The 26,434-nt window shown below is 56.9% G+C and overlaps 1 protein-coding gene across 1 annotated transcript in view; it reads right to left on the reverse strand.

The window, feature by feature from the left end:
- The window catches only part of TRIM8 (tripartite motif containing 8), a 29,715-nt gene extending 15,287 nt beyond the window's left edge, over window positions 1–14,428 (reverse strand). Inside the window, exons 1-2 of the mRNA XM_082486465.1 lie at window positions 13,965–14,428; window positions 12,941–13,634 (exon numbers count right to left, since the gene is read on the reverse strand). Of these exons, the coding sequence (XP_082342591.1) occupies window positions 12,941–13,510 (570 nt within the window). The 5' untranslated portion in view covers window positions 13,511–13,634; window positions 13,965–14,428. The remainder of the gene's footprint in view (window positions 1–12,940; window positions 13,635–13,964) is intronic.
- Window positions 14,429–26,434: the final 12,006 nt, after the last annotated feature.

Here is a 26,434-nt window from a genome sequence, read left to right on the forward strand (position 1 = left end):
GCTCTCAGCGGCAGGCAGAAGACAAAGCAACAAGCAGGGGGATGGAGGGAGCCAGCTCTGGGGTGGACGGTGCAGCGGTGCCTCCCCTTCTGTGCCAGTGACCAAACTAGGGGTGCCAAGGTCCCTTCTGGTAGCAGAGCATCGGCAGTGGAAGCAAGGGATGGAGAGGCATCTTCCAGTGCTCCCGCCCATCCACCCAGCATCCCACCTCAGGTTGTCCCATGTCCCTCCAAAACACACACGGATGCTCATGCAGCACTGGTGCCACCAGGGAAACTCTGCCGGGGCCCCCTCCAAGACTCGACGTACACCAGGTTTTGAACTTGCATTGCTTTGTACCTTTATTAGGCTGGCTTGGACCAGGCACAAAGCCCTACACCCTGCAACTTCTTCTGCACGCCAACAGCTGGGGAAGGCAAGAGCTGGAGCTCAGCCTCGCTCTCTTTTCCCTCTGCCTGGAAACACAAGCCACCCGCACCCACTGCATTTTGAGGGTGGCAAGTCCTGAACAAGCTGGGCACAGCACAGCACTTCTGGCTTGCAGGAATCACGCAAAGAGGGCTCTGACTTAGTCAAACGTGACGTCCCAAATTCCCCACCAGCCGCGATCACAGGAAATCTTTGGGACCAGTCCCAAGGCTGCCTCATTGTGCTCCGAGCAGCAACAGCATGAATGAATCACGCTCCTCAACATGACACCCAGCTCCCAGCAACATACTCGGGACCAAAATATTTACATTGCAAACGAATAAGAATAGGACCAGATCCCCTCCCCAGCCTGGTGACATAAAAAGGCCAACCTGGTCTTGCATCGAGCAAGTGGGTGGCAGGAGGATAAGAAAGCAGGAGGGAGAGACCAGCCTCATGTCTCGCAGCCTGGCTCTGCCCAGCAATGCTGAACCAGAGCCCTTCTCCGCGGCAGCAAAACCTCCACAGCGGTGAGCACTGAGACTACGAACCCCGTGGTACCACGCTCCCGACGGAGCTCAGCAGCCGGGCGACATGCGAGGGAGCATGCTGGGACCTGTAGTTTCCAGCCAGCCAGCTGCAAAACACCATCCGCCAGTAAACACATCTCGAATTAAAGAGATGCGAGGCCCCCATGCTGGCAAGGCGCCAGCCACGGCTTCTAGTTGGCAGGCGCTTGGCCAATTCCCATGTGTTGCATTAGCCCCTTTTCAAGGAGTGGCCAAGAGCCCGCACCCCACAAGCCCCCCCTCGCAGCCATGCTGTGCCCTGCCCTTGCCAAAATCTGCACAGACAGCGAGATGCTCCCAGAGCTCAGGTGCAGCCAGGGGCCGCAGGAGATGTCAGCCCTGCTCCTGCCTTGCTGCGAGCCCCTCCACTTCTGCTCCGTGGCACTGAGCCACTGCTCCGGCACTAAGCAAGACCCCACAGCTGGCACTGCCCAAGTTTCAGATATATAGAGCCCAAAACTGCATCCCTAGAGGGGTCAAATAAAGATGTCACCGAAGCAATGAGAGTCGCAGGCAGCAAGAAGCAACGCACTGCCACTGTGCTTTCAGGCAAAGCAGCACAAGCAGGCAAAGCTCTGCCGAACCGGTATGCTGTCAGCGTTGGGGGCAACCACCTCCCCGCAGCATCCCAGCATGCAGCCTCTCCCTGAGCACTGCCACTGCCACCCTGCACTCCAGCGAGGCCAGGACTGTATTTCACCGCTTGGGGAGCGTGGCACCCCTCTCCTCACTCACTTGCCCTCCCTGCTGCAGAGGAAATCACAGCGCCCGGCTGATGTCAGGAGGCATCACTTCACACAAAGGCCAGGCTTCCTGGCGGGGAAGGGGTGGAGGAGCGGAAAGGAAGGGGAAGAGGAGCCTGGGGCAAAGGCAACCGGCACCTCCAGCTCCCCACTTGAGCACACTAGGGGCAGCGGCAGGAGACGGCACAGCCCCTTCTCCTTTAATTGCCCTTGTGTTCAGGAAAGAGAGGCAACATCCTAGTTCCCAGTGCCCTTCACAGGAGCCCAAGTGTGGCCATGCCCCACAGAGCTGCAAAGGAGTGTGTACCCCTTTAAGGATGCACAGAAAAATCTTAATTTTCTCCTGCAAATAAATCAATCCCATCTTCACCACCTCGGCTGGACTGTGGCTGTTGCTGACCTGGGGAAGCACACTCCAGCCAACCTGCCCAGCACCCATCCAGGAGAAAAGCCACCTCTGTGACAAGCTCAAATGCCAGTGCCCCCAAAATGGGCACAACTGTGCACCCCACCTGACTGTCTCGTGCCCATGGGTGGCTAAACACTCATGGCACCAGTTAATTGATAAATGCAGGTTAAAAACAACAACTCCTCTCCCCCAAGTCAAGCATCTTTACAACATGCAGCACATCACGGTCCCCATGGCATCGAAGCGACCTCCCCTTCTCTGCCTTCCCGCGGCCCCCAGCTCATCCCCCTGCAGCAAAGCAGCCAGCACCAGGCTGCGCTGCTTTTGTCTTCACCTCAACCACTCTCCCAAGGGCAAGAGCACTCTGGACCAGCTGCATGGGGACCGGTGAAGAGGGGTGGGCATAGGGGACCTGCAGGACCTGGTCGATGTTGATTGAGGGGAGGAATCACTGATGTTGCAGGGGGCAGCCCAGGAAGGTGGGTTTTGGATGCAAGCACCACCAGGGAATAACCGTAAAAGAGCAAACCCCGCTGCTCTCCTTTAACATGCTGACTTCTGCTCCTAGGAGGAGGCCCGTCATTGGTTTTTAATCTCGCCCGATTACGGGCCAGCCTTTGACATTATTGATCTCAGGCCCCTGAAGTATCATTTATCTTCCAGGTTTGACTCAGTGATTGGAGCCTGACAGCTCAGACCCCGGCCGGCTCCATCCTCCCGGGGAGGCAGGGGAACCGCTCTGCTTGACCCCGGTTCCGCTGGTTCATGCGAGCCATATTCAAAGCTCAGATTCCATCCCTAAACGAGGCAGCTTTCACCAGATGCCCTCTCCCCATGCAAGTGCTGCAGAGCAGGGTGTAGTTTGCACTTGGGAGCCCAACAGAGCCTACAGATCTGCTCTCTGAAGCTCTGTTGCCACAGTGCTGCTGCTCAGCAGGGCTGAGGGCATGCTAGAGCAGCCCCAAGGAATTGTGACGGCAGCCAGACCTGGCATTTAATCTCCTGACTCAAAAATCCACCTCCTGAGGTCTCCAGCAGACCAGCAGTGCTTTATCAAGCCCAGCAGTCCAAGGTGCCTCCAGCGCCTGCTGCTTCCCCATTTCAGTTTCATTATCCTCTTTTAAAGAGGATGCGGTAGAGGCACAAAAGTTATGGGATGTGCCGAGAACCACACGGGGATCGGGGGGGCCGCGCCAGCATGCAGGGCACAACCAGAGAAGCCATTTCTAGCCATGACCGTGCTGCCATTTTCTAGAGCAGAGGGACAAACAACAGCAGCTCTTCATCCTCATCTCTGGCAAGCTTGCACCAGCAAAGAAACCTGGCTACTAGCTCGGCTCTGCGGTGGTTTCTCCTTACCTGCTGGCTAGTACAGCTGTGTCTCAGGGCCAGCTCACAATTTCTGCTTAACCTTCAAAACGTTAACACCTGCTCCCTCCGCCGGGCAGAACAAGAGACGGGCTCCATGGATGCAAAGCAGCTGACAGGGCCGGGATTCAGGACGCTTGGGATCACCACCCTACAGGTTCCCACACCCCCTGGTTTCCTCCATCTTCCACCCAGGCTGACAGACATTCCCAGTCTCCACCTTTTGGGAAGCACAAGGTTTTCCTCAAATGTCTGTGTCTACAGTTACTGGAGGCAGTGTGCATGTGAAGGTTGTCTTCTCAGATGCCTGCTGTCTCTCTCTCCTGCAAAACTAGGCTTTGCATTTTGGGAAGGAGGAACATTTCCCGAGGAAGGCTCCAGTGGGCAGTTTTAACACACAGAGGAAGGTTTAGCTTTTGCTCGTTGCCTCAGTACTGTTTATCAGATTGCTGCAAAAGCACTTTGACAAATGGAGATTAGTACCGTGCGCATTCATAGATGTTAACGGTAGCCAGAAGCCAACTTTGGGAAGGACCAAGGGAAGAGGTGTCTGGGTGGGGGCAGTTAGAAGGGTCCAGGTTTGGCAAAGTACCAGCACCAGCAAAGAAAGCCCGAGTGTCCAGGATCGCTTCCCCACACTGCCATGGACTTCCTAACTCCCTGGTAGGTCTCCCCACCTCCACTTATCTCTACTTTAGGGTAACACCAACTCTCCTAACCAGGTTTTAGGTTGATACAGAGATTAAATTGACCTTTTTCTCCCCTGTTGTAAGTAAAATGCTACAAAATCCTTGGCTGGAGGACAGGCCATGGTTTTACCTGCTGGGCTCACACCCTTGGGAGATAGGTTTGGCAAAGGGTGGTCTTCACATGATACACAAGGTGTTATTTCCAGTCCCCTGCCTGGATGCCCTGTCGTGCAGGATGCCAGCAGGCAGAGGCAGGAAAATAACCCCCAAATGTGCTCACATTACCTTAGGGGGGTGCAGATCCCATCCCCATCTCCTACAACCAAACCACCTCTGACCCAAATGTGGCTCACCAGGCCTCAGCCACCCAGCCACAAAGGTGCAGCTGAGGCAGGAGAGCTGCAGTAATTCCCTCCTGGATCTGGCCACCCCCATCGCTAAGGGACATAGCACAATACCCGAGGTAAGGAGGAGCGCAGACACACACCCCCCATCCCCAAAGGGTCTGTGAGGGGGACAGAGACCTCATGGCACATTTATTCCGCTCCATCCATTTGAGAGGCACGCTTCAAGGGGCTTTTTGCTGTCAGAGGCGGGTGCACCAGGACAGGAGGAGAACAAAGGGAGACACCGGCACCCCCAGCCCTTTGTCTGAGCACAGAGGAGTTCACCTGCAGGGAAAACCAGCTCCCACCGCAGAGCCGGCAGCTCCGTGCAGGTTTGGATGGGGAGAGGGACACAGCCCCCCCCACTAGCAAGAGGATAATGAGCAGAAGGACGCGATCATGTTACCCTCTCTCCCCTTAACACATGCACAAGCCCATTACAGCGCATGCCAACACCCCCCCCCCCCCCGACTTTCCAACAACAATCGCAACCGGCAGTAAACCCCATTGCCACAAAAATATGAACCCACCCCCCAGCATGATCGATCTGTGTCTGCGTGTGGCCCAGCACCAAACCCCAGAGCTCAGCTCCACCGACCAGGATCAACTGGGAGGGAAGGGGGTGGGAGACTGGTTTCCAGGGGACAGGGTTTTAAAGCCACACAATAACTGGCTCAAATGAGGGTTTGGATTAAGCTGTTGTACAGCAAGGGAAAATACTGTCTCCATTAGGATATGAGGGATTTTCCTTCCCTTTCTCCAAGGCTCCGGCTCTAGGATGAAGCTTTCAGGTCACCCAGACAGGGAGAGGAAAATGGGGTGATGCCATGCAAACAGGGGATCCTGCACAGGGAGAGGTGGGTGGAGAAAGGAAAAGGCAGATCAGCCCACCCTGAGCCCTGGATCGTACAGTCGGCTGGTTTGACAACGTTTACTCATATTTCAGAGAGACACAGCCATCCGGAACGTCACTCCCTGCCAACTGCCTCATCTGGAGCCATCCGCAGCTCGGCTCTTCCCAGCCCGCTCCAGCAATGGCCCCCCCCCGAGCATCCACACACCAAGGAATTGAGAAAGGACAGGTAGTGATAAGAGAAGAAACAGAAAAATTAAATTGATTCATGTTTATTTTTTTTTCCCCACAGTTCTAATATATCATCTCAGCAAACAGATGGCTTCGAGTGCATGTTACGTAGACAGCACTGCTGCAGAGTGGCACGGTGCTGCTCTGAGGTAACTTTGCTCATGTTACCATCACAAGTTAATCACAAGACACAAGAGGGACAACCACACTCCCCTGGTGAGAACGGGTCAAAGCTGTCCTTATCAGAAAGGATTCAGGACCAGGAACTTCTTCAGCGAGTTCATCTGGGGGACACATGTAAAAACTCTTGCGTGCATCCAGAGTCTCATGCCTGTAAATAACTGTCCTTTCCTCTGTATTTGGGAGCAGGCATCTCTTCCTCCCATTCCGAGGAGTGCTGGCTGTAGCCCTCCTGGGTAAAAGAAGAGTAGCTGCTGCCTCTATCTGTCCTTCTTCCACAGAGCGAAGGGAAGGGGAGGACATCCCTCCCTGGTCCTGCACACTCCACACCTCTCTGCTGGTCCCCCAGCATCAGCCCTGTCTTCTCTACCAGCAAATAGAGGTTCAATGCAGAAAATGGGCTACCACCACAAGCAAGCTCAGCAGGTCCGACTCCTCCGAGACATCCCCTTTACTCCAACCAAACCAGCATCTCCTGAGCCTACAGGCCACTGATAAATGCAGAAAGTTGACAAAGTCACCAGAAACTAGCCCAGATCCATAGCATTTTATTTTTTTAAAAGAAAAAAAAGCCAAGCCAGACCAGATTCTGCCCTGGAGCCTGCGTGGCAAAGCAGAATCTGGCTCCAAGTGTTTATTTATAAATCCGTACATACATGTACATTTGAATTCTGACAGAATTAATTCTGGCATCCAGCTAATTCAAAGCATTCCTCCCCCATCACACTACTGTTGCAGGCCAGCCCAGCACAGAAGCTGATTATAAAATGCTGCACTAGCCAGGCATTTCTGCAAAGGCTTGTGCTATTGAGCATTCAGTCTTTCCTTGCTTGGCTATTTCATTGTTTCGGTGTCGATCCCTCCTCTCTTGCCCTGTGTTTCCTGGTTACTTTTGTCCCTTCTCTGGAAGCACTGCTGCTCTCAGCCCCATTTCAGTGTCAGATTGAAAAAAAAAAAAAAAAAACCACGCAAAACAATTAAATGAAATTAAAGAGAAGAAAAGAAAAAATTACCACCACATACCAAGATTTCCAGTAAACAGATAGGTAACGAGAGAAAAATAGGCCAATATGTTGCAAGGCAAGCTGCAGACAGAACTGGGGATAGAAAACCCACTGCCTCCCTCCAAAGCACAGCTAAGAAATCCCTGTGTGGTCACACGCTGTCCTCTGGAGCAGAGAGGAGAGAGGTCAGGGCAGCCAGCACTGTAAGAGCCTCTTTATTCTTGGGCAGTTGCACGAATCTGATCGCTTGTGCCCTTTGTGAGACATGGAAATCTGCCTTCTCCTCCCACCCCCTTCGCCAGCCCCCGCTTCTGCTCCCCCCCCTTGCCCCCCCCGGGGGCTCAGATGGGGACAGAGGCAACTCCTCAGCTCCAGAGGCAAAGACCAGAGCAGCAGAGAGGCTGTGGACCCCCCTCAGGCAGGACCAGGCTCAGCCGAGCACACAGGAGAACTCGAGGACATTGCTTTGCTGGAACGAGGGGATGGGAGGAGAAGGGAAGGACAGTCCTGGGACTCACACATTCCTTGAAGGGCTCACCCAGGCTCCCATGTGCAAGGCATGAGGTTGAGGGGTGGAAGAAAAGTCCAGGGTGCCACACCGCAGTGCGTGGCTTTCCTACTTCTTCTCCATTGTGCTCGCAGGCTTGAGGAGGGCTGCATGCTCCACACCTCCATGCCAGCAGTCACACGGCGCTTACACAAATACCATGGGTTGGATTTAGATTAAACGAGGGTCTGGACTAAGTTTATTATGCCTTCATCACCAGCCAAAGCCGGGTTTGTACCTGTTGGTTCAGAGACCAGACCAGGACACCCACGTTCCAGGGGCTCATTCAAAGCCACCATCGAGGCAGAGGTTCAGGGGAGAAAGCTCTCTGACCAGGGCTGTCTGGCATGGGTGGGCAAGGCTGTGCCTAGATCTCCCCACCTGCAAAGTGCAGCCAACTCCCACAGGGGTAAGCCTGGGCTATCATTTGTTGCTGCTCCTTGCAAAGTAGATGAACCTTCCTCTCCTCTTTTCACCTCACTCTTCCCAGCATCTGTCCACATAGCATTTCCCCTGTGGGAAGAGAGCATTCTCTACTGCAGACCCTGTCCTACTCCTTTACAAGAGCTGTCCCCTCCATTCAAGCCTCCTCCCTCCCACCCAAACCCACCAGGCTGCCTCCCCATGTCCTCCATCTCTGCTGCCACTTCTTGGATTGACTCTATGCAGAAGTCTTGCAGCTGCAGGTCTAGAGCAAGCAACCGCTGGCAACCTGATGGGCTAAGGGCGAGGAAAATTCTCAAGCTTAGCAGGAAAGCAGTGGGGAAAAGCCCTTAATCCAAACCCCAGGGAGACAGAAGACTGTCCCAGTTCAGCCAAAGATCTGGGATCACCAGGATACCCACAGCTGCTTGGTCAGCAAACCCAGATGGGTTTGCAGCAGGGTGGCTCTCTAGGGCAGCACAGGCTGCCGTCAGCTGAACTGAAATCCCCTGCTGCCCCTGACAACACAGCACAGCAAAGCCTGACAGATCGATGGTGGTGAACGGCACGGAGCTAGAAAGTGAAGCTAGGTGGGTGCTGGGATTTCTGTGACTGCCCAAGGCCCTAGAAGTCATTACTCATCACAGCAGCTTGACCAACTGACAGCATCCCAGGGCACAATGATCAGTCACATTTAGGAGCCTGGCCCTGGACTCCTGAGGCCCCTGGGCAGGAACCAGGGCATGGGTAAAGCCGGGGGAGGGAGAGATGCTGAGCTAGGCTGACTGGGGATGAGGACAGGGCTGGCGGTTCAGCTCTGGGGTGCTGGTGGAGGGCGCAGGGAGAACTTGCACATCTCCAGCTTCATAGGACCTACAGCCAAAGTCATCTGTGGACCAGGTATGTTCAAAGAGTGCCGTGGGGAATGCCTGCCAGGCACCAGCCCACACCATCTACTGTCACGAGAGCTAAATTAACGCTCGAGCACTTGGGCATTTGCGCTCACAATGCCTCCAGCAAGCTGCGTGCCACGCTCTTCATAAACAAGTCATCTGGAAAATAAGTAAGCTTGTAAAAATCCAACCCATCACAAGTTACCAAACCTGTTTCAGAGTAAACCTACAGCAGCTCACGTCAGGAGCCTGGCAGTGGAGGCGACCCCAGCACCGGGGCTCCCTAGGTCCCAGAAAAACATCCCCAGCATGGATGGCAGCATGGGGATGTGACATGAGACTAGTTTCAAACAGGAAGGTGTCTCTGGTGTCAGAGCCAAGAAAAGCTGGTGGTATTTCCCCTCTAGAGACCTAGAGCTTCTGAACCACAGAAGCAATCAGTTGGGGCAGGTAGGAAAAGCACACAGACCATCTCTGCACTGGGGCTGGTGGCCAATGCTGGCAAAGGACCAGCATTCCTGGCACAGACTTGGGATTCACCTCTTTATGTGCTCCTACCAAGTGCTCACCTCTCCTCTCTCCCATACTTAAGAAAGCACCTTAGGCTGGGCTTATCTCAGGGGCTCCCAAGAAAGCAAGCTCAAACCCACTGAAGAGCAGATGGACTCAGCAGCCCAGTTCCTGTCTCTCCCCCTGGATTTGCTGAATGGGTGCTGCTCCTACACATCTGCAGAAGGTTCCTCAAGGTTCTCCCCACAGCTCTCAGCACCACGACGCTCTTCCTCTCTCTTAGTGTTCAAAACCACCAGAGATCTTCAGAATGTGGAGGGATTTTCTCATGATTTCCCCAAAATGCACTGCAAGCTAGGTCAGAGGGAAATCTACCTCTATCCCCTGAAACAAAAGGGAAGAAGGAGCAGAACCTCTACTCAAGTCCTTTCCCAGCGGTGGCAGCTCCAGCTGAGGATAGGTAGCTGGGACATCCCCAGGCAAGCTCTGATGTACCTAGCCTCAATCAACCATGTCCCACACAAAGATAGGGCAAATCCAGTAACACCCCACACGTGAGTCCCTTTTTCTGGCTACTGCCTTCTGACCCATGCTTCATCCCAGCACTGTATTTTTCCCCTTTCTGGATGAAAAAGGAGAGGGGAAAAAAAAAAAAAAAAAAAAAAAAAAAAAAAGGGGACAATGCATCAACCATCAACCTCAAGCTGGAGCAACTTTCTTTTTCAGCCCTAGAAGGAGGCTCCCCCATGCCAGGGAGCAGGTTCCCCCATGCAGGCGGGAGGCACGTGGCTGGGGCAGCAAAGACAAAGATGGAAGAAAAAATGTTTCGTTTTGAGACCTTGACACAAACAAAACAACAAGAAGCAAAGAAAAGAGGGTGCGTTGTTGGCCTTTTTTTTCCTCTCCTTTTTAAGCGCTACAAAAACAGGAAACAAAGGAGAAAACATCTCACAGGGGGGAAGGGGAGGTAAGCGCTTTATACGCCCACGAAAGAAAGATTAACCACATATTTTATTTACTGTTTGTATTACGGTTGCACTGTGGAGTTCAACCAATTCTGAGCCAGGGCGCTGCGGGTTCGTGCAGCACCTAATGCTGAGCGGTCCCCTTCCCCCAAACCCACCAAGCACGCACCTCCGCTTCAAGCAAACCCTCCGCAGACACCCTCTTTCCTCCTGCAGGCACCCACCTCAGGCCTCTTTCACCCAGCACAAGCTCTCTTGCCCTAATTGCCAGCTTACAGCTGACAAAGTGCCAGTGCTGTCCCCAAGGAGTTTTGAGTCCTTTCTCCCCCTTTGAATCGGACCGTAACCGGGGATAAGATGCCCTTCAAAGTGGGTCGGCAGCAGAGCCAGACTAATAAATGCTAAAAAAGGTGAGTTTATGGGGAGCGTCTTTGCAGGCTCCCTTTCCTCCTCTGGGCTATGGGTGCCACCCCCACCACACCAGGTCAATGTCGCACCCCCCACACACTTGCAAGTCCCCCGCAACACAGACAGGGCTCTGAGCCTCCAAACTTTGACTCATTTCTCAATTAACAGTTTCCCAAAAGCGAGCCACGCATGGAACAAACCTCTCACGACGGGGCCTCCCCCAGACCTCCCAAGCCCAGCGTTACTCATCCTCCCCCCAGCTCTCCTTCCTGGGGATGCTCCGAGAGCAGCTCACCGCTGCGGGGTGAGCAAGCAGCCAGGAATCCCGGGCCCAGATCCTGCAGGCAGGAAGCCGTCATGGGCTGAGCGCACGCACCCTAATTTGGGAGCCCCCATGGCCACCTTCCTTGCTGGCTGGCAAGGGGCAGCTTTCAGCCAGAGACCTTCCCAAGGCCATGCAAGCGAGGGCCAGCAGCCTGCCGGGCATTTTTCCCCAGGGACCCTTCCCTACAGGGGGGGATCCTTCGGGCATGCCGGCCCCCAGCTTTGGGCTGTCCTCCATTGCCCCAGCCTCCGAGCACCCAACCGAGCCACGCGCCCAGCGGGAAGAGACAAGCTTATCATCGCAGAGAAAGGAAATTAAGATAACGCAGCAATGGAGGTACCGAGGGATTTGGCCAAGGTCACAAAACAAGTCTGCGGCTCTATGATACAGCCATCCGACACGTTCGGTGTCTGGCCACATATCCTAAAATTTCACACCAGGGCCAAAATCCAGCCAAGCCAGTGGCAGCGTTCTGCCAGGTCATTAGCAGCGTGCATCCACAAGGAACAGCGAACATCCAAGCCCTAACAACAGCAGCAACAACAACAACAAAAAAAAAAAAAAACGCAGCAAGAGCGGGAATAGATGAGATCAAAGCGTCCTGGAAAAGGACCTGGAAAAATAGTTTTGGTCCCTGGCGAAGGCTCCCGGGAAATGCACACGCGAGCCCCATCCCAGCCCCGTGCAGCCCTCCCGGGGTGGCTCCCCACCCTGGCAGAGGGAGACCAAAATGACTCCCTATAAATAGAAGCAGAAAAGCATTTCTCCAACAGCCTGGCTGGGTCTTTCCCCTTCCAGCGCGTGTGGTGGAGCTGCTGGCACCTCCGTGGAGGTCTCTGGTTTTCCCCCAAAAAACCTGGAGAGGAAAATAACCTTCCTGTGAGCTCAGGCTGGCTCCTCTCTGCACAGAGCGCCCCCCCCCCCCCCCCCCCCCCAGGCCTGGCCATCCAATTGGAAAGTAATTATACTGCAATTTTTATTTATGACTTTTTTTTTTTATTGCTAAATGGTGACTCATTTTGGCAACATTAAAATACACAGGAAATCATCCCCATTTTACAGTAATCACCATTCAATTCATTGTTAAATATTTATTCGGTGGACAAGCGCTGGGCCTCTTTCGAAGGGTTGGAGGGGGAGCGGAGGGGCAGCCCTGGGGGTGGACAGGGGAGGGTGGCAGTGGGGTCATCGCTGGGCTGCCCACAGGGCTGTTAAATGCCTGCCACGAACTTCAGGGTGGGGAGCGAGGGGTGAAAGCTCCCGCCAGATGGTCTGGCCACAAGCAAAATACAGACTCGCTTTCCCTCGAATCCAGCGCTACACCCCATGCTGTTTTAGGGAGGGGAGTGGGGCAAAGGGGGGGGAAGCCCTGTGCCCCTATTAAAACCCCCATTATTTGGCCAAACCCCAAGTGCAAAAGCCGTGGGTCTCTGACACGAGGCGGGGAAGGGGCTGGCAGCCCCAGCCCCAGCGGGAGGCGGTGGGAAGAGCCGGCAGTTTGACATTCACAAGCCTTACAATGGAGGGGGGTCCATGTCTGCGGCTGCTTTGTCGTTCCCCCCCCCAGGAGAGCCCCATTTCGGGGCAACTCCACCTCAGAGGGAGGTGGGTGCTCTGCCTTCCCCTGAAACAGCTGCACACCCCAGCAGGAACCAGGGAGATGACCCCTCCAAACCCCCCAGCCCAGGACCTCCACCCTTCCCCACCCACACCCCAGAGGCTATAGGTCCTATGTCTGAACAGCTCCAAAGGGCTCTGGCGCAGACCCTCTTCCCCGGGGAGTCCCCCCCAGTGCCCACAGACACTGCCACTGCTTGGCTGGAGCGGCCACCTAACATGTCCGCCATGGGGGGACCGGGCGGAGGAGGAGCAGCACCGGGGTGGATTGTGTGTAGGCCCTACACAAACACACAGGCCTTTGGGAACCAACATGGCAGGGAAGAGAGAGGGCAGGCAGGGAGGGGGGGGGGGGGGGGGGGGGGGGGGGAGCCTGCGGCCAAACCCAGATCTCCACCAAGGTCCGACTTACCCTGATCTCATTGCGGCGGATCTCCACGTCGCAGACCGAGTGTCCCTGGTGGGCCCCGCTGTAGTAGCAGCAGAACTGGCAGACGGCCACCTGCTCGGCCTCGCAGTGGTACAGGCGGTAGGCGTTGTGCTGGGGGCAGCTCCAGGCCCGCACGTCGTCCGCCTCCACCAGGAGATGGCCCCGGGCAGTGGAGGGTTGCTGCAGGTGGGTCTGAACATGGGACTGGCAACAAGGAGCCTCGCACCTCAAGCAGATCTTCTGGGCCGGCAGTGGCGGGCCCCGGCGGCAAAAGACGCAGTGCAAGACGGAGGGGGGCTTCTCCAGATTGAGGGAGTTGAACTTCTCCACGATGTTGGTGAGCTTCAGGTTCTTCTCTAGGTTGGGCTTCTGGTTGTAGGCCTGGTTGCACTCCGGGCACCGTACCAAGCCCGACTCCTTGGCCCACGCCTCCCCGATGCAGCCCCGGCAGAAGTTGTGCTTGCAGGGCAGCTGGACCGGCTCCACGAAGACGTGCAGGCAAATGGGGCAGATGAGCTCCTCTTCAAAGCAGTTCTTCCAATTCTCGGCCATCTCTGCCGGCAGCCGCTGGCGACGTTTTCCACCTTTCCTCCCACCACCACCCCGCCAACCTCTGCCCCCAGCCCGCTTCGGTCGCTCAGTGCGATCTAGGGCTGGACGCTGGGGTCTGTCCTCCCTGCAAGGGGAAGCCTGGGGGTGAACGGCTGAGCTCCCCTGTCCCCGTCCCTGTCCCCGCAGCACACCCCGTAAATAATAAGCCACAGCGGATTTTAAAATCGGGGATAAAATAAAACCACCGAGCAGCACTCTCTAGGAACCTCCCGCGAGAAAAACGCGACAGTCCCCGTCGCTTCGTTAAAAAAAAAAAAAAAAAAAGGCAACACAAATGGTTAAATAAAAACAAACAAAAACCAACCCAACGCGATATTATAGGATTTACAGCCCAAAGTCTTAACCACCCCTAAAAGCCATGTGTTTCTTTTTTACCCCAGAAGGTGAAACTTACCAAAGGTTGAAGAAAATCCATACAAAATCCAGCAGCAGAGTCCAAGTTCCATATAAAGCTCCTAAATTTAGCACTCCGGATTGGATTTTTCTTTTCTTAGGTTTGCAACTGACATTCAATATTTTAAAGGGACTTTTGTCCCCCACCAACCTGGGTAACAGCTGAGAGCACGGACTCGCTCGGGGTGGGTTTTTTTTTTTCCTCCCCTGTATTTCTCCTCCCTCTCCCCCTGATGGGAGTTGGGAATCGGAGTCTTTTAAAGGAAACGGATCAAAGGGTTAAGATCCAAAATGGGAAGAGGAGGAAGATTAAAAAATAATAATAATAGCGACGATGACGATGGCGAAAAAAAACAAACCAACCTACAAACAGAATTCTCTCCGCGGCCCCCGAGATTTGCTTCTAACCCGGCGGAGCAGCAGAGAAAAAAAGGAAGAGGAAAAAAAAAAAAAAAAGACAAGACAGGAAAAAAAAAAAAAAAGAAAAAACCACCACCCACCCTCTCGCCTGCTTGGAGATTGCGAGGTCTTGAATGGGAGAGCTCGGTCATTCAGCGCAAACCCCAGCCCTGCCAGCCAACGCTCCCGGAGAGGGATGGGGATGGGGGGGGGGGGGGGGGAAACACACGGGCTTTGCCAGGGGGGATCCAAACCCCGCGCACCCTAAATCAACCTGCTCCGCCTGCCCACCGGCGCTGGGGGGGGTCCCACCTAGCCCGGTCTCATGTCCGGCCCTGGGGGACGCAGCCCCCCCCCGACGTAACAATGCGATGGAGCCGGGGGGGTCCCCGGGGCGGGTGTCCGAGCCGCCCCCCCCCCCCCCCCCCGGCGCGGCTTCCCCGGTCCGGCCCCGCCGGGAAGAAGGGGCGAGGCGGCGGCGGGCAGCCGGCAGGAGCGGTTCCGGGAGAGCCGAGTCAGCCCTCAGCCATTTTGAGCTGCCCTGCTGAAGAACGGAGACCGGAGGCGCATTAAAAATAAAATTAAAAAAAAAAAAAAAAAAAGAAGAAGAAGGTATTAAAAAAAATGAAATAAAGTCACCGTATCAAAACGGCTCTCGCCGCCTCCCCCCGCCCGCCCGGCGGGGCTCTGCGGAGGGGCTGCGGCTGCGGGGCCAGCCGAGCCCGAGCCCAGCCCAGCCGTCCCGTCCCGGCGGGGCCGCTCAGCAGAGACCCCCGCGCCTGCCCCCGCCGCCGCCGCCTCCAGCCATCTTGGGCTCGCCCTGGGCGCCGCCCGCCCGCCGGAGCCCCACGCCCCGGCCTTCCTCCCACCGCCCCCGGGGAGGCGGCCGCGGCCCGGGGCGGTCGGGGTGGGGGGAACGAGGAGCGGGGGGGGGGTCGCAGATCCCCGCAGCGACAGGGGGGGAATGGGGGGGGGCGGCGCCTGGGAGGCGGCCGGGCTCAGCCCCGGCGCGGGGGGCCGGGGCGGCGGCGGAGGGGGGCGGGCGGGGCGGCCATGGGGGCGGCGGCCGCAGGGGATATATCGACCGGTGAGGGGAGGTGGAGGGAGGCGGGAGTGCTCCGCCCCGGCGCGGCGAGGGGCCGCCCCGCTCGGGAACCAGCCGAGGTTGGGGGGAGCGGAACGGAGCGGAGGCGCCGGAGCCGGTGGATCCCGCCGGGCGCTGCCACTGCCGCTATCGCCGCCGCCGCTTCGGAGCTGCGCTGCGCTGCGGCGGGACCGGCCCCGCCCCGCCCCGCCTGAGGGCCCGCCCACTATGCGTCACGGGGGACCACCCCCGCCCCGCCCTGCCCGCGCGCCGGCGCCGCCTTAAAGCGGCAAGGGCCGGCGATGGGGACCACCCCGTCGGTGCTCGGCGCTGCACAGCCCGCGGCCGGCGCGGTGGCTGTCCCTGCGGCTGGAAGCACAGCCTTGTCCCCAGCTGGCCGCCGCATCAGCGGTAGAACCACCCCGCCTGGCCACCAGCATCCCTAGACGGCCAGGAGGCAGGGTTGCTCAGGGTGCCAGTCCGTAAAAGGGGGCGATTGCCATGTGAACCAGCTCACATCTGGGTTGCAGCTGGCCCCAGAAGTGCGCTCTGGAGCCTTCTGTGCCCTCTCAGGTGCCCCCTGGATGGGCCATTACTTTGCACGGGACCACTTCAGGTGTGTTTCCTCTCTGTGCAGAGCAACAGCCATTTGTCCGGCAAGGTCTCTCCAAAACCAGCAGCCCCAGCACCTCCCATCAGAGCCCAGGGTACAGAGGTGTCTCTGTTAACAGCTCTCCCACCAAATGTTTCCGCAGCTGTTTCACGGGACACTGTATATCCAACCCCTGCCAAATGTGCTGGGCTGCTGGGAATAAAGCATGTTGCTGGTGTAAATCCGTTTCCAACTGGCGAGGGGATCACAAATGGCTTCGAAATGGAGTATTTGGACAAAAAAAAATGCTCAGGGTGCACAGCCAGGTTTATGGTGGAGTGACAAGAGCGCAAAGGCTCAGACAGTGGCTTCAGGATCTGGCCCCAACCTTGCCCCTGGCTGATGCTCGTTGATGGCAATTTGCCTCTGGGAAGGATTTAGCAGGAATTCCCCAACTGCAGCCACAAAGCCAGGAACCAAAGCACCCAGAGACACCACCCAGCAGTGTCTACTATAGCACCCTATAGACCCAGTGCCAGGGGCCACCCAGGGCAGCTGACTGCCAGCTGCAGGGCCGAGCATCCTACAGCACACCCAAGGTGAAGGTGATCCATGTCTTTCCACACTTTCTTTTACAGGAACCCCCTGTGCACAGGTGGGTCCTGCCAAGAGGTACCCTGATAAGAAGACAGAGTGATGGGTACCAGCTATCTTCAGGTTGGTTTGGATTTGGGTTCCCCCATCCCATTTCCCTGCCTCCACATTTCACCTCTCACTTCATGGTTTGATGGGCCATTGGGGAACACCTCTACCTGCCATCTGCATTCTGCCCAGCACGCCCCAGTTCCAAAGTGCTGCCCCAGGGCAAATAATAACAAATAACAGCATCATACCCCAGTGCACCCCACAATGCTGATGGGGCTGCAGCCGGTGTGCAGTGCTTTGCTCACCTCTCATTTCTGGGTGAGGCTCCCACAGCCTCTTTGCCACGATAAAACCCGTTTTTGGATTCAGCTGGCTCATCCCTGCCTGCACAGGAAAGCCCACAGTTGGGCCACCCCAGGACTGGGTCTCACCCTGTATCACCCCTTGTCTGCCGCCCTCCATCCCCGCACACCCAGCCCATGGCTGCCGGGGCTCGAGTGCCCATTCCTGCAAAGGGAGCGGTTTGCTGTGTAATTCCTCTGCCAGGCCTCAGAGCCCGCGGGCTGTATGTCTCCTCCGGGGTTTTACAAGCCGTCCGGCAGCCAGCACCGGTGGGAGCTGGGCAGGGCGGTGCGGGATGCGTCAGAGCCGCTGTCGGCCGGCTGAGCCAGCGCGGAGGCAAACCTCTCCTCGAAAAGTCAGCAGAAAACTATTTGTGACTCTCACTTCTTTATAAACACAGGCAGTACTGGGCAGCCCCCGGTGACAGCCACCATCCCCACGTTGTGCAGGGCATGGCTCTGCCGCAGGGGCTGCTTGGGCTCTCCCCCGTGCCCTCCACTGCGGGTGAGCTGGGGAAGCCGGCTGGTATTTAGCAGGATTTAAAAGTGGAAGGTAGATGGGATGGGGGCTGAGCCAAGCTGGAAGATGCGTCCTGCTCTTGGCTGGGAATCCCGCTGCCTTGGGGCCGGCACTGGCCCTGCTGTCATCACACCCATGTCTGGACAATGCCATCTCCCTGCCCAACCCAGAGAAACCCCTTTGGGAAAGGGTGTCCCCAAAGCCAGGCTGGGTATCACAACCCTTCCACAGCCAGCAGAAGCTGCCTGTACGGTGGGGGGGCTGTAGGCAGGGATCCCCCTGCCCACACAGCTCCCAAACACCTTCCTGCCAGTGCTGGGTGGCTGATGGACAGAAAGCTGCAGAAAGCCTGCCCGCGCTTTGGGCTCTCCTCCACCAGGACCTGGCCCTGTGTGGGTGCCCCAGCCCATGCCAAGGGGCCGCAGAGGCGGTTTTTAGCAGAGTCCTGCTGCTCATCCCTCAAGCCCCCCAAGCCTCAGTTTTCCCAGCCACCACCAGGTCACTGTTCCCCATCGCAGGCAGTCTCGCTTTGGCAGCCCTTAGCGCTGCCCTGGAGAGACCACCGCCCCCACCAACCTCCCTGGTAAAGTATCAGCATCTTTGCTGAGGCCCCAATTAGCATTAGTGTCTTTGGGCTGTGGGTACCCACCCACGAAGGGCCAGCAGAGCACCACCCCACACCCTGCAGAGCCAGGATGCTCGGCCGCTTCTCACCGGGGTCTGGCATTGAAGTCTTGTCCCTGGGAGTCAGGGATGCACTGGCTGGTCCACAGAGCCCAGGCGCCTTCGTCAGTGCGGGCAGGGGACAAACGAGGCCGTGCCTGGCAGCTTGCTCAAGTGATGTTTAACCAGCCCACAGACATACAGAAACCCTGTTAGCTATGTAGGGCTGCGGACCCTTCTGAGCTGATGGGAGAGAGATCTGTGTTCGCAGAGATTTACAGATTGGCCGGCTGCTAAAGTGACAGCTTCCCTGCCTGCCACCACCCCGTTCCCGGCACATTCCTGGGGGGTCCAGCACCTTCTCCAGAAGCCTTGAGCCCTCTGAAAGTAATACAAAGGGGTGTGCTTCTTGGGTCATTTATAACTCAATTAACTGGCCAGAGAGAAGCCATCATTGCCCTTCTGCCACCCTTCTGTGTAAGCTGGGTGAGGTGGCTTAGTGCAATGGAGAAAGCTCCCCCCACCCTGCTCTGTGTGATTAACACATTGAAGGCTTTCGCTGAAGTTTTAAGACTGGGTTTAAGGATTTAGGCACTTGCAGGGTGGCAATACCCTGGTTTGCAGCACTAAATCTGTCTGCTTGTGGCTGTCCTCTGTTCCCAGCTGGGATGGAGTAGGGAAACAACCCCACAGAGGACGCATGAGACAGAGGTCCCCATGGCCGCTCACCCCTGCCCCAGCCCAGGGCATACTGCCGACATGCACTGCTTGTGCCCGGCCATCCCACACACATCCCCACCGCGGTGTCACACTTGTCCATCCCATGCTGTCACCTGCCTGCTCTGGAATCCTCGCAGCCTGGTACCTGCTGGGGCAAGATGCTCATGTGTTGGGATCCAGCAACACCCACGTGCGACATCGGCAGCTGGTAACAGGGCTGGGACTGTGTGCTGGATGCAGGGATGGTGATGCCCTTGTTGGCCCCTTGGGAGAGCTTTGCCTTTGTGCAATGGATGCACAACTGGGGCTCCTCTTGGGGCAAAAATGTCGGGCTTTCTCCCTTCCTCCCCGAGCCCAAAGCATGGGGCAAAGCAGACATCGAGGGCTGGTGAAGGGGGGGCTGCACGGGGGGGGGGGGGGGAGGGGGCAATGAAGGGAACTCCACTTTGGCCTGGGGTGAATGCAGGGGGGAATGACACAATCTGAGGTTGAATGGCCAAATCCAGGGTTGCACAGCCAGCCATGTGGCAGGGGTGATGCTCTCGGGGCTCGCTGCCCTGGCCAGCCTCGGGGACCCGATGGGTGACGGCAAGCGCAGCAGTGGGGCCGGCGGCTCTGGGCCGGAGCATGGGGGGCCGGGAAGAGGAGGAGGGCCATGCGGTTCCCTGCCTGGTGGGGTTTCTTTCTATGCAAATGCCTGGGAGCAGCTGCCCTGCCGGCGTGACTCATTTCCTGCTCTTGTGTCACATTCTGGTCAGGCCAGTTTGGCAAAAGCTTTCTTCTCTCCCTCCCTGGCTTCTCCTCCTTCTCTCCCCCACCGCCGAGGGCTGGGATGTGTGTTCGCTCAGCCCCTGGCAGGATGAGGCAGGATTTTCAGGAAACTGCGTCAAAGCCACAAAACCTCCATATATATATATATATATATATATAAAAACCCAAACCCCAACAACCAAACATAAAAACCCAGCACAATTTTCTGGTTTATCTTTTTTTCTTTTTTTTTTTTTTTTTTTTTGAGCACGAGGGAGACTGGTGGCCAGACGGGCTCCTCCACTCTTCCCCCTGCTGGGGCAGCTGCTTCCCCGGAGACAGGACAGGACCCGGCAGAAGAGCTGTAAAAGTTTGCTGGGTGGCCAAGAGGGAAAAAAAAAATGCAGCTTGGTCTAATTTTACCCTCTGCTGCCAGTTGGAGAGGTGCTGCCGGAGCCGGGCTGCCAGCAGGCAGCCTTTAGCTGGGGACGGATGGTGTGAACATCCCAGGGAGCTGCCAGCCCTGGGGTTTGCCCGGTATTTCTTATTCCTCGGCAGTGCTCCAGGGCAGCCTCACCACTGCACCTTGAAAAATGTACTGACTGGGGTTAAAAGTAACCCGTTCTTCTAAATGGGGCCGGGAAGGGATGCTAGCAAACACTGGCAGACCCCAGCGTGGTGGGTCTCCCACTGCGGGTCAGGGCAGGCAAAGGTGATGCCGAGAGCAAATCCCCCCGGCTGCTCCCTGTGCCACAGGTAGAAAAGTCACTTTTTGAAGGATTTCCCACGTGTTGTAACTGTGAGGCCAGGATTTACAGCTGCCGGGGGTGGCAGTGCAAGCCCTCCTGCTGGGGCTCTTGCTTTCCTGCGCCTCTGTCCCCCCCGGGGTGCAGGGTCCCACGCATGCACCCCTCGCTGCCCACGAGGCTGGGGCAGAAAGCAGCATCCCTTTCCCAGAAGCCTGTGGCTACCAATAGCCCCATTTCTCCCACATCCACCCTTTCCCCAGCGCATCGAGCTCTGGCACAGCCCCCTGCGCCATAGCTGGGCATCTCCCTGGGGGAAAGCCGGAGCTCCTCAGTGCTGCTCGCCCAGTGATGAGCTTGGGGACACGAAGCTGCTGGCCTCAGGTCCCATCGTAGGAGACTGAGGGTGGGAGCGGGGTACGATCCCACCACCTCCCTTCCCACCTGCGGTTCGGTTCATCTGCCCTCCCACCTGAAGGCCCCTGTGGTCCCTGCCCAGACCGAGGTGTAACCTTTGCAGTCTTCACTCCGGAGCAATTTCTCAGCTTTCCTCTTCCTTTTCTGCATGCTCCCTGCAATGAAAGTCGGCTGCAGCCAAATGACCCAGCACCACACACATGCTAAAAAGCCCCCCCCCCACCGGGCAGCTACCGAGCTTTCCTTTGAAGGGCAGAGCATCGTCTGCTGCTGCCGTGCCCCATGCGACCCCCAAACCCGCAGCCCCCCGAGCCCAGCAGCGTCACTGAGCCCTGGCTTGGTGCAGCCGGGGGAAACTGAGGCAGGGTGACGGCAGGGGCTTGCTCGGGAGCTACAGCCTGTGCACCCCCTACTGCCGGGGCTCTCCTTCCTCTGGAAAAGCCAAGAGGTCTGTTTGCCCACAGCAAAGGGAAGGGCACAAGGATATCGGTGTAAATTAGGTCAGGAAGCATTGCTAATAAACTGTCACTCCTGGTTGTATAATGGGAGCAATTATGGGTTTAGGTCTCGTTAAGACATCAGGAAGGAAAACACGGTCTGTCTGGGGGTAGGAGGAGTGTGATGGCAAACGAAAAAGGAGGGCCCTGTTGACAGAAGGATAAAGCTGCCTTCACGTCGGAGGCGTTTCTGTCCCATCCTGGTGCATCGGCAGCCTGGGGCTTGGATTGACTCCCGTACAGGGAGATGCAGGGGGATGCAGGGAGCGGGTTCCCGGCTCTCCCTGTGCTCTGCTCCTTCCCCCAGGCACCCCAGGGACTCAGGGTAGGCGGCTTTAACCCCTCTGAAATCCCTGACCCCTGATCCATCCCGCTCAGCTCAGCACTTAGTGCCTGCTCTCCCCGCACAGCCCTTCCTTGGGGTCCGACGGGGACTGGTGGGCAGCAGAGCCAGCGTGGGGCTATGCCAGGAAAGCTTAGGAGAAGTGTCCGAGCTCTTCCTGCCTGTGCTGCCACCGGCAGCCCTCCTCTCCCTGGGGTCCTGCCAACCTTCCCCCGCAGCCCACTGCACTGCCAGGCAGCAAACGCCTCTCTGCCCATCCCTGCCTGTCCGTCCCTGAGCCCACTGGGCAGGTTCCCTCCTGGGGTCTCCAGAGAGATGCTCAGGTGCTGGCGGGGGTCACCCAGAGCCCAGCCAAAATAAACCCAGGGCTTCTTATGAGCAAAACCCCAGGGCACTGCCAAAGCTGAGGTGGGGGCACCCGTGCCCCCTCCATGGAGGCTCCTGGCGTGAATCCAGCCCATGCACGCCGCAAAGGAGAGGCCGGGGTGCCCGGCGGCCAGGGTTAGCCTTTAACCACCCAAAACACGGCACAGAGGGAGAAGAAATTCTTGAGGCATCTATTAACATAAAAAGAGTCGTACTTTACATTCGGTCCCACTTATGGCTTATAAATGATTACTGCACCTTTTAATAAATGGTTAATCAAATGTTAGAGTCCAAACAAGTTGATGGGTTGCTTATTACCATGGTTTATGACCTTTTATGAATGCCTTCTGTCGATGTACTTATAAACATCCATACCACGTACTTCTCGTGTCTTGACATGTTGGTCACATCTGTTCGAAGTTTATTAACTCTTGAGCATCTCGCTCATGGCAGACCAGGAGGGATCCCGCTATTTATCTGTATTAATCCATGCAGCTCAGAAAGCACACCTGCATGGCAGGAGACGGCCAAGGGGCGACGTGAGCATCCCCCTTCATCTGAAAAAGGTTTGAAGCGAGTGGGATGCATCCTCATCAGAAACAACTCGGCAGTGGGGTGTTGCTCTCACGGGTGTGGGTTTTTTTTTGCCACCAGGACAAACAAGTGAGGGAAGTTGGTGGCAAATTCTTAGTCTCCTGAAGTCATCGAGCCGAGACAGGACGTCGTCCTGGGCCGCCTGTGTGAATCAAAAACACAAGTTATTGGGCTCAGTATGAGAAGAATTGGTTGAAATTCTCTGGCCTGTGAACACGGGAGGTCAAACAGGATGATTTAATGGGCTCTTCTGGCCTGGAAATCCACGGAAACATCCTTGGCTGTCTCTGTTCACGCACAGCTGAAGTCCCCCCCACGTCATGTTGCAAATAATGAAATAAAACTCTCAATAAGCTGAATAATCACAAAACAATTTTCCAATAAAAGCGTCCCCCGAAATCTCCTTTTAAGGCAAGGACTGGGATTCCCACTGCCGAGCGTGTTCCCGACGCCTCGCGTTATTGTTGGGCTGCCTGTGCCGGGGCCGGGCAGGCTGCCACGCCGCCCCACACCCCGGGGGACGCTCCCCACCAGGCGCCCAGCCAGCCCCCCCCCTCTGCTTCCGAGCCCTTTTTGCCTTTATTTTTCCCCTTTTGCCGGATGCTTCAGATAATTTTCCTGTTCAAAAAGCAAGCAGGGAGTACGAGGTGCTGCGGCCCCGCGTTCACTCTAGTGTTCTTAACAGCCAGAGAAGGGGTTTGTGCATTAAGCGGATGGGGACGGTCCCAGCGGGAAGCTGGGTCTCCCTGGTCACCTTGGCCTCGGACACTCCTGGATGTTTTTTAATATCTAACTGTGGTTTTCCCTTTGCTCCCCACTCCCTGGCCCCTGCGGAGCGGGTACCCCATCTCCTGCGGCAGCAGCATCTCACTGCCTCACTCGCTGCCCTCCAGAGGGTTATTCGCGGCCTGAGTGGGGGAAGTCTGAGGAAATGTGAGTGATGGGGAAGAGCATTAAGAATACTTTTCCCCTTGGAAAAAACAAACCAAACCTGAAGTACGCTTTTTTGGAAAGCTGCTGTGGCAATGGCTGCTGCTTGAGACGCGCCCACAGCCAGCGCATCCCTGCCGCAGGTGAGCGGTGGGGACCGCGGGGACAGAGCCCGCGCCGGCCATGCCGCCGTGGTCTGTCTCGTGTGCTGCTTCAATTGACGTGAGCGATAAGGTGTCGGGGCAAGATAGGGCCATTTTTTTCTCCAGTGCAAACTGCCCAACAGCAGGACCAGTTGCTCTTGGAGCTATCTGGAGAAGCCAGAGCCTTTGGGCATGCTGCGGGCTCCTAGAAAGGGAACTGGGCCATGTGTGGTGTTCCCTTCGGTGCCTCTCCCACCCCTGCCAGGTCCCCGTGTCTCATGCTGGATGGTGAGGCTGTGGTTTGCAGCAGGGTAATGATGCTCACCGGCTCCCCGCTGGCTCCCCGCCGTCCCCGAGGCTCAGCTGTGGGGCAGGGGGTGTTTGTCCCGCGCTGGAGGGAGGCAGAGGGACCAGCCCAGCCCAGCTGCTTCGGGCCCCTCTCCGGTTACGCTTTGGCCACAGGGCCCCCAGGAGCACGGGGTGTTAATGTGTCAGGTCCTGCACGCCGGGGCGTGCTGGGCGGCTTTCCTCCGCACAGAGGTGCTGCCGCGACCAGCTGTACCATGAACGCCGACCGGACGAAACAGCAAGCAGGAGAGAAACGAGGCAAAAAGAGGGGGGAAAAGAAAAATCCAAAGGAGCCTGGTGCACCCATCTCCCGCAAGCCCACATTTCTGGGTGCTGCGTGACACATCCTTGTGGTCCAGATGGGGTAAAGCATGGAGAACCCCTCCCTCCCATGTTGGCACCATCCCGCTATGGGCTGAGGGACATGCCATGGGCTGGGGGACATGCCACGGGAAGGGAAATGCTGTGGGTGACGGGAGGGGTTTGAGGAGTCAGGGCTGTCCCTGGGTGCCCAAGTCCAGTAGAACCAGCAGTCACGTTGGCTCTGCCCTGGCAGGGCATGGAGCACCGCGGGACCGGGAGGCCCTTGCCGTGGGGGCTGCCCCCTTGTCCTGCCTCATGAGGACCCATGTCCCATCCCACCCTGTCTCTCCCCTTGTGCCCCCCAGAAGCATCCTCTTCCCCATCAAGGTTCCCAGGCGCCGCCATTCACTTTTCAGATGGGAAACGAGGCCCAGCCTTCCCTCCGCACCTCAAAAAAAAAATCCAATCCCAACCAAAACTAAAGGAGGAGAGAAACAAACAAACAAATCCCTTCCCTCTCCTGGCTTGGCATCTGCTCACAGCCCTTCCATTATTAATTATAGAAGCTGCCGGCGTTATTAGCAACAAACCGCTCCTAATGAAGTTCAGAGCCGCAGATCCAGGAGGGGCTCCCAGACACCGCTTTTCAGAAACCTTAATTAAATTCACTGCCTGAAGGTGCTTTCGGCTGGGGCGGAGGCAGAGTGGTTAGGCTGCCCGGGCCGGGCATGGCCGTGCTGGTGGTGGGGCTCGGAGCGAAGGGTGACAGTGGGAGATGGGCACCCCACTGTGCTGCAGCCCTCCCCCAGGGACACCCAGTCCCCTCCGGATTTGGGGCTGAAACAAGGGATTGGCTGGGATGAGCGGTTGCAAAGTGGGGACTGCCCAGCCACCGCAGGGATGGCAAAGGCAGACCATTTAATTCATTAATTAACTTAACTGAGTGCCAGGGGCAGGGGTGGCCAGGGGGCAGTGGGGAGGGCTCCCAGCACTGCTCAAGCAGTGGGGTCCCTGGCTGGTGCCGGCTCCGCCATCCTTGCTGGGATGTCCTAGCGGGGCAGCCCTTCACTTGCAAATGCTTTGAGGCGCCAGAAGGCGAGGGGCATGGGGGGTCTCGGGCCAGGGGACCAGCTGCAGGTGGCCTCTTGTCCCCCCTGTCCCCACCTGGGGAAATAACCTCACTGGGGATCCCAGTTGACTGGCAAGGCTTCCTCGTGACATGATGAAACCTGGCCAAGCCATGGCCATGTTCCCTTCGGCATGTCTGGCACAGGTTGCTCTGCTCCAGTGGCGCTTGGAGATCTCGCTGCTTTGCCTCGGGGCTGGGATGGTTCGTGTCTGGATGTGGCTGCAGGAGAGGTTCTTCGGGAAAGGATGGTTTTCACCCCAAAATTCAAAAGAAAAGAAATTCTTGCAGGAATGTTTCCACTGATTGCTCCCCTTTCGACAGAGGGAAGGCTGAGATAAAACCCCTGAAAAGCAAGGGCAAAACCTGCCCAAAGCTGGATTTCAGCTCCCGCACATCTTTTCCTTTCCCTGTCACCCTTCCTGTGCACACAGCAATCTCCCTCCCCCCCCAGATATTCCACCCTTCCTTTCTCTGACCTTAAAGGAATTTATTACCGAGGAGTGTAAAAAGATTACTGCAAAATCGTTCTGCGTTACTGGGAAATCATTGCAACATTAGCTCAGTAATATTTTTTCATAAGTGTTTGCTGTGTCTCTTCTCCGACATATTCGGTCTCCGCGCGCACATCCACACCCCCGCAAGTCCCGCTGAAGCCAAGAGGCGCTTGGCAGAGGACAGGAGCACAGACCTGACCCGGCACTCACCCCTGCTCCCTCCTTCCCATGTCGGCGGACAAAGTTGCCATCCCTCGGCCGACAGGCCATGTTCTCGCACCCACGTGCGAGCGCTCCCCATCCCATCTTGTCCAAACGGGATGGAAAACCCCATCTGTCAGGGCGCTCGGGCTGCCCTGGCGTAAGGGGTTTCACCACTGGATGCTTGTGGAGGATCCTGCACCTGGTTGGGCTCCGGACTGGCCATTTTGCTGAGTTTTTTGAGGA

This window comes from Vanellus vanellus, assembly GCF_965231255.1.
Source record: "Vanellus vanellus genome assembly, chromosome: 7".
NCBI classification, from domain to species: domain Eukaryota; kingdom Metazoa; phylum Chordata; class Aves; order Charadriiformes; family Charadriidae; genus Vanellus; species Vanellus vanellus.